Source organism: Barbus barbus, assembly GCF_936440315.1.
Source record: "Barbus barbus genome assembly, chromosome: 20".
Lineage (NCBI taxonomy): Eukaryota > Metazoa > Chordata > Actinopteri > Cypriniformes > Cyprinidae > Barbus > Barbus barbus.
In genome coordinates this window covers 15,100,601-15,108,615 of record NC_136748.1, presented here as the reverse complement: position 1 = coordinate 15,108,615, position 8,015 = coordinate 15,100,601, and the positions used below count along the sequence as shown (strand labels likewise).

The window sequence follows — 8,015 nt, the reverse complement described above, 5'->3', positions numbered from 1 at the left end:
AAAAAATAAACTTGTCGTCTTACAATAAATAAAACATTTAATTTGTAGTGAAGACAATCACCCAGTATATTTTACAGTATTTTAATTTTATTTGCTTCCTGATTTTATTGCATATTTGTGCTTAGAGGTCTTTCTCAAAACTAATACTTGGCTAAAAGGAAACGAAAACTTGCGAGAGAGAAAGATTAAAAAAAAAAAAAAAAAAAAAAAAAAGGTGTAAGGAAAAAAACATTTTCAGAATATCCAACAAACTTTATTACATTTATATTTAAAACTAAAACAAATAAATCCTAAGAGACAAACTCAGAGACTCATTCTTGAGTAAATGTCCATACTTCTCCAACTCAGCAAAAATATACAAAATTAAGACCTTTTCTGAATGCTACACAGCAATCCAGATATAGTGGGCAGCGTAAAATGTGCAGATAGTCCAAGACTCATAAATTAACATAAATAAAACTCAGTCAAGCACACAAAATCAACAGTGATTAGACCTTTAACCAATCATCCCTGGGTATTCACCTCATTTGTACCTTCCTACATTAAACCTAGTAAGCTCTGCAAAAAAAGTTCCTTCCAAGTCACACAGGCTAACAAGCTGTTATAAGATTTTATAGAGGATCAGCTGGCTGGTGCAAATTAATTCTATAATGGTGAAGTTAAATGGAAGTACTGGCAGGTAAGGCAGACGGATAATGAATTAAAAAACAACACCACCTGGTTTAGTGTTGCTGATGAGAATATTCAACTTCAAAAAAAGTTCTCATCAACTTCAGATCTACGCAAGTTACGATTATTACAAATATAGCTTTCTATACAGCAATAAAGACAGTATATTTGAAGCAAAATATAGGTCCTGAGATATCTCTACATCCTGTGGTAAATTATTTAGGCAATAAAACTAACAAAACTTGGTCCAAAATCAAAACTTGGCAAAGTTGTGAAGGTTAACTCGTCTTCCTTATGGTTACACATTAATTAGTACGTTCCACAGTAGTTGAGAACATTGTAAGGCAATCTTGAGAAGCTAGTGGTGAGAAGCTGTGCTTGAAGTGCAGTTTTGAAGGGACATCCTCTCTCCTCCTCATTTGGGGGCTTTGTGATCAAACAGCTGCAGGTCAAGCCGAACCCAAACCTCTCCAGTGGGAACTTCATGAAGCAGCAGCCTCCTAGTGGACGGACCTTTATTCTCAAGCTCTTTCTTAATAGTGGCTACAGGAACCTCAGTGCGACCCAAGAAGTCTATGGAGGGAGAGAGACAAATGGAACAATGCCAGTTTTTAGGGAATGTATAATAATACATGCTAAAATATAAAGAAACTGTAGTTCCGTTTAAAATTAAATTATTTTGAAACAGTATTATACTTGCAATTTTCACACTCACCATCTGGTGAAAATTGCTCGCGCTCAAAAATCGTAATACAGAGGACATCTTGATACAGGTCTTTAATGTGAAACTGACAATTGAAATTCCACTTGGGGTTGACAGTGTCATTGATGGTTCGGGAACTGTAACACTGAGAGCCCATGGTCACTTCACAGTATGGATTACTCTTTCCTAAAAAAAAACCTTTTTTTTAAATTAATGTTTTGGGAAGTAAAAAATAAAAAACCTTATTTAATAAAACTGCTCACCGTTTGGTTTGGAGGATTTTAGCTCTGTTGCCTCCAAGATGGTGACAAGCAGGCGACCAATTCCACTTGCCTTCATTGAACGAGCTGTAAAAAAAAATAAAAACATGAACTTAGCCAACCTGTTGTAATAATTATTTATCTTTATTTACAGACTATGACATACACTGCCAATCAAAAGTTTGGGGTCAGTAAGAATTTTTAATGTTTCGAAAGAAGTCTCAAAGAAGTTCTAATTAAGGCTGCATTCATTTGATCAAAAATGCAGTAAAACAGTAATATTGTGAAATATTATAATTTAAAATAACTGCTTTCTATTTTGATACATTTTAAAATGTAATGTATTCCTGTGATGGCAAAGCTGAATTTTCAGTATCATTAATTCAGTCTTCAGTGTCTCTTGATCTTTCAGAAATCATCCTAATATTCTGATTTCGTACTCGAGAAACATTTATTATTATCAATGTTCAAAACAAATTTGCTGCTTAATATTTTTGTGAAAATACTGTGACACATCTTTTCAGGATTCCTTGATGAACAGAAACGTCAAAACAAAAGTATTTTTTTAAATATATTAAAAGATACTTTGTAACATTACAAATTGAATTACCACCACTTTTGATCAATTTACTGCAAACGATCTGAATAAAAGTATTAATTTCACAAAAATATTACTGACCCCAAACCTTTGGATTGTTGAGTATTAGGCGAGTACTCGTATTCAGTGTACCCAATAAATAAATAAAGACATAAATAAAACATACATTGATAGGCCTTTTCCCGTTTCTTCTTCTCCATCTCAATGAATGCTTCTGATGCCGCTTTGATCTTCTGAACCCATGCAGTCCTAGCAGGACAGCAAGGAGATAAAACATTGTGTGTCATAAAATGTTGCTTGCAGCAAAAAGTAACTATTTTCCCTAAACATTCATTTCCATTAAAATTCTGTCAATTTTGCACTGGCATTTCAGCAGCATAAAAAGCGGTTGTTTTTTCTCTACCCATACAGTGTGGCGATAACTTTCCTTTAACGGTTCATAAAGCCTCCCATGTGTCCAGTAAATAGTGGCTTGCTGATAAGACTGAAAGTGAGCGATCGCTGAAACTGACCTCTCGTTAATGTTCTCGGTCTTCAGTGTGTACACACGATCTATGTGGGAAATGTGGAAGACGGGCTCGTCGCTGGATGGATCTGACGGAAGCTTCACCAGAACTTCATTGAGGAACACAGGCTAGGAACACAAACATTTACAATACTTCAAGGCTTCTTTTATTTTGTTCAAGGGTTTAACCATAAAGGAAAACTACTCCATAAAGAGGAGTGGAACCCTACCGTCTTGTACATCTTGTACTGTGTGTTGGACTTGGGGCTAAAGAGCTTGTCCGTTCCTGAGGAAGTGAACTGCTTGACAGCTTGAGTGAACAGCATAAAGTCGTTGAAAAGAAAGACGTATAACTCCTTATTGCTCTTGGTCTTAAACACCTTCCCGCTGTGCAGCAATTTACGAGGACCCAAGCAGTTGGTCAGAGAGTTGAAGGTCAGATTCTAGGCACAATAGAAGAGGAAGAAATCTACTACACAGCGTTACATGAAAGTTTAAGCCAAAGTTTTTCAAAAACATTTAAAAATCTTACAAACTTCAAAGTTTTGATAGTGTATCAAAATGGTAGTGTATTGTACATCAGACGATAGCTTATGACTGATCTTGTAATGCATGTTTTGAGCATCAACTACTTCTTGTATCAGAAAAAAAAGATACATAAAATAAGCTACATAAACAAAATGCTAAATGACTAAAAACTGTGCTTTTTTACCTCTGTGATGCCTTCGCACTGCACATGGGATTGGATCCACTCCAGCCTGTCAGAGTTCTCCTTCTCCCTGACACCTTCGTTCACCTGAGAGCACAGCAGCTCTGCCTTCTCCAAAGCCTCTCGCAGCTGAGCATCGTCCACGTGACTGTCTGGAGTACTTTCCAGGATCTGGACACAAAAATACACACAAGTATTGGTTAACAGTTCACTAATCATTTGCATTAACTATCAACATCTAAAATAACATGCATAGAATAATGAAATTTTCACTGTACTCACATGTTTTATATGGAGAGGATAGCGAGTGATCCTTTGCATAGGTTTGAGTAAAAAGCTGGACAAAGGCATTCCTTTACAACGGTAGTCTGTAGCAATTTTCTTAAGAAAAACATTTTTTAAATTAACATTGCTCCCCAAAAATATTTAAACCAAAAACTCACACTGATAATGGTAAATATAAATTATGAACAATTACAATATTATTTTTATTATACTATAAATTATACTACTTGGGATATACTGTATGCACTTTCAAAAATGTATGTGCCCTACTGAAAGACCATAAACTGCAAAAAAATAGCCTTTCATTTAATAAGATATCAAATAAATAATGACAAAGAAATAAAAAATACATATATTTCTCAAATACAGCTTTGCATAATTTTGTTTGGTAAAAATGAAATAAAGCTTAATGTCTATTTTAACACGTCTTTTTAACTGTTTAAGTGATGTATGCGAGGCTACCTTGAGGAAAGTTTTGAAGTCTGGCTCCTGATCGGTTCTCTGTTGCAGCAGCGTGGCACCGTTCAGTTGGCAGCTGCAGAAGCGGATGTAGGCCTGCATGTGTGACAGCTCAGAGGCCAGGATGTCTCCGATCATGTGAACAGGCATGTTCTCTCCCCCAGTCTTTTTCCTTGCTTTCAGTGCCCTGACAATATACACATCGTGCATGATACACTGCGCATTGGTAAAAGATAACAAATATTTGCAAGTTAACCTCACATACTTGAGCATCTTGGAGTTGCACTGGATAAGCTCCCTCCAGTTGACAAAAATCATGTTCATTTCAGTCTCAGTGAGACGACCTGATTCAGACATGGGTTTGTAGAAGACCTTAAGAAAGACAACAAAACAAATCTAATTTTATCTAAAAAAAAATAATAATAATTATATATTATAAAATCTATTTAATTATTCAAATTATAATATTAACAATAATAAGTGTTTTTTGAGCAGCAAATCAGAACACTAGAATGATTTCTGAAGGATCATGTGACTAGAGTTATGAAGTGAAGTGAAGTGAAGTGACATACTGCCAAGTATGGTGACCCATACTCGGAATTCGTGCTCTGCATTTAACCCATCCAACATGCACACACACAGCAGTGAACACACACATACTGTACACACCGTGAACACACACCCGGAGCAGTGGGCAGCCATTTATGCTGCGGCGCCCGGGGAGCAGTTGGGGGTTCGGTGCCTTGCTCAAGGGCACCTCAGTCGTGGTATTGAGGGTGGAGAGAGCGCTGGACATTCACTCCCCCCACCTACAATTCCTGCCGGCCGGAGACTCGAACCCGCAACCTTTGGATTACGAGTCCGACTCTCTAACCATTAGGCCACGACTTCCAAGACTTCCCCCTTATGATACTGAAATAAAAGTATTTTTACAAATTCTATATAATTATTATTATTATTATTATATTACACTATTATTAATTATTATACTATATTATTACACTACTTGGGCTGTCATACTGAGAACGGCAAAAAAGCTTAATATTATTTGTATTTATGTAATTAAATAAAATCATTAAAATACATAAACTGAAAATGCAAACTTTCATTTAATAACATCCTAAATAAATAATGCAAAATAGAATAAAGTAATAAAATTAAAATAAAAAGTCAAATTTAGCTTTGCATTATTTTGGATTACTCATATTGGTTTGTGGTACCACTAAACTGTTGGCAACTTTTCTGTAAATTGCTTGTTTTATTCATATTTCTAAGTTGATTTGGATAAAACGGTCTGCTAAATAAATGAATGTGAATTAGTTGATCTGTGACCGTGTACCTCAAGGACCAGCTGTAGGTCTTCATTGTATTTTTCCTCTGTCTCAATGAGCTCATGGATGTATCCTTGGCGTTTCTTCTCCTGCGGGCTCATTGAATCCAGAGTGCTCTGGTCAGCACACCCTACAAGAAAACGGTATAGGTGAACTCACCCAGACACTTGAAGCACATAAACACAACAAAACACACACAAAATGACAGCTGCAGAAGATCCTTCAATAACCCTACTGCAAACACACTCAAGCACACTTAAAGCAGGATAATGTCAGTCGCAGCGTGTTGATGACACCTCAAACCACTCCAGCGTCAATCCTTACCTGTTGATGGTCTGTCCTTTTGACCATCCGGGGGGCCTTTAGTGGTGCCTTCATCGTCCACATCCCAGAGCCGTAAAAATAGCAGTTTACCCCCTGAATGATCGCTCATTTTTATGAGCTGTGCTTTGTAAATCTGCTCATTTACTGTAATGAACACTAAGCATGCAGGATTATTCTGTTTTAACCCATAATACAACAGTAGGATAATTATAACTAGATGGCAGTGAAGATTAGCTAGAGGAATACTATCAGTAAGTCACTGGAAACTCATGAAGGTGGTGAAATATGAGACACTACTAACTAATTAAATATGAATAACTATCAAACAATTAGATCATTACATGGCTACATTTTACTGTAGATGATAAAAAAAATGTAATATGGGCTTTTTTGTTTTGTTTTGTTTCACTTTTCAAAAATGCATATATGAAAGTGTGTTTTTGGCACTGAACTCTTATGTTACAAAAATTAAAAAGGAACGACGTTTGTTTTTTTCAAAAGACTTTAATGTCTAGATTTCTTCAAATCAAATAAGTACAAGATCCAAGTATTTGAGATATCTGAAGTATTATTAACAACATCCAATAAAATGATATTAAGGCAAACATTTGTCCACAACTTCACAACTATTTGCATAGTTTCCCATATAATATTAACAAATCTGTTTATACAAAAGCGAGTCATGCACAAACATGGCATAAAGCGCAGTAAATGTGTAACAATACCACCTAAGGCCAAAGCATTGTGCTTAAAACAGCATCAGCAGAACTATTTTTGCAAATACACCACAGAAAGTAACAAGTTGTCTTTCGTTTTTGTTCTTACATAGATTTTAAACCGAAACTACTGAACAAATGGATTATAAATAAAATGGAAGCAAAAGAGTGAAAACCATCTAAAGATTCAAGGTGAAACTGCCTCCAAAAAGTGACAGTTGTTTGTTCTTTAATATGTCAAAGTGCCTTCAATAACTAGAAACTAATAATACTAAGTTTAAAGTTGTATTATAACCAGCGTATACATGTAAAGTGTATCATTAGTGATTGCGAAGACATACTGAGGCAGTTTCACACTTTGTAACATGCCTTAAAATGGAACGTCCCTTAAATTGACCAAACTGAAGAGCAACAGCTCTACTGTGAAGTCTCACCATCCCAAAATGACCATATAAAAAAACCTGCCACCTTTAAGACACTTTAAGCTAACTAAATTAAGAAAATTCAAAAAAAGGAAAATCAGATTCATTAACCCCCACTAATCAGTTAAAATCGGTTCAGACTACCAGTCAACTGAATAAAAAGCCTTGTTTTAGTTTTAAGAAATGAGACTGGTGAGGAAAGATAAAGGAGGGTGATTGGGTGAGTAAATGGTGGTTTCAACAGGACCACCTCCACTGTGAGAGGGGGATAAAGGGTCTCATATGGATGAAGGAAAGGAAAGGTGTTACAACCCTACAGAGAAGGACACAAATGAAGTCAAGGGAAGGGGAAAAGATTGTGTGAGAAATAAACGTGTGGCTAAATATGGAGTATGAGAAAAGGAAAAGTCTAATATTAGATTAAATACTACATGTACAAGTGTAAAAGACTGGCAATATCCTTTCTATTATAACTGCAAAAATAAAATGAACCATAAGGCACCGTAAAATAACACTAAATATTGATCATATTTAAAGCAGGATAAAAATGTCATTATAATAATGTAATGAAAATGTAATACACTCCGTCATAAATGCAAACCATTTCATATAATAAACACCCACATTTAAGGAGCATAGACAGCAACAATTGTTTCTTTAAATAATCTGAAACCAATTTAATTTTCTAAATAAAAAAAAGAGCAATTTTTATAATTGCAAACACAACCAAAAAGTGGCAAAATGATTAAAAACACATAACCAAAATAGACTGGTCTGTTTATGGGTCTCTACTTACACTGCTGACTGGGGTCAGAATCAGAGGTGGTCATTTTCACATAGTTGGTAGGAATCAAGCCCGTGACCCCATTGAGTTCTCCTTTCCACCAGTCAGAATTGCTTTTGTCCATCACGTTGATAACTTGACTCTTCGAGAAGCTCAGCTCGTCCTCATTCGCTGCGGTGTAGTCGTATATGGCGATGACTTGGCCGACTAAAGTGAGGAAAGACAGAGCAATGAGGAGAGATTCACAAAA

The 8,015-nt window shown here is 35.7% G+C and overlaps 1 protein-coding gene across 2 annotated transcripts in view; it reads right to left on the bottom strand.

Moving 5' to 3' along the window:
* Positions 1–73: 73 nt before the first annotated feature.
* Positions 74–8,015, bottom strand: part of itsn2b (intersectin 2b) — a 30,051-nt gene continuing 22,109 nt past the window's right edge. For both annotated transcript variants that reach the window (XM_079443946.1, XM_079443947.1), the window contains 12 exons: positions 7,778–7,972; positions 5,528–5,649; positions 4,454–4,560; positions 4,192–4,375; positions 3,727–3,825; positions 3,448–3,615; positions 2,966–3,178; positions 2,743–2,864; positions 2,397–2,479; positions 1,636–1,719; positions 1,385–1,558; positions 74–1,242 (listed from right to left, as the gene is read on the bottom strand). In XM_079443946.1, the coding sequence (XP_079300072.1) occupies positions 1,085–1,242; positions 1,385–1,558; positions 1,636–1,719; positions 2,397–2,479; positions 2,743–2,864; positions 2,966–3,178; positions 3,448–3,615; positions 3,727–3,825; positions 4,192–4,375; positions 4,454–4,560; positions 5,528–5,649; positions 7,778–7,972 (1,709 nt within the window). In that variant the 3' untranslated portion in view covers positions 74–1,084. The remainder of the gene's footprint in view (positions 1,243–1,384; positions 1,559–1,635; positions 1,720–2,396; positions 2,480–2,742; positions 2,865–2,965; positions 3,179–3,447; positions 3,616–3,726; positions 3,826–4,191; positions 4,376–4,453; positions 4,561–5,527; positions 5,650–7,777; positions 7,973–8,015) is intronic.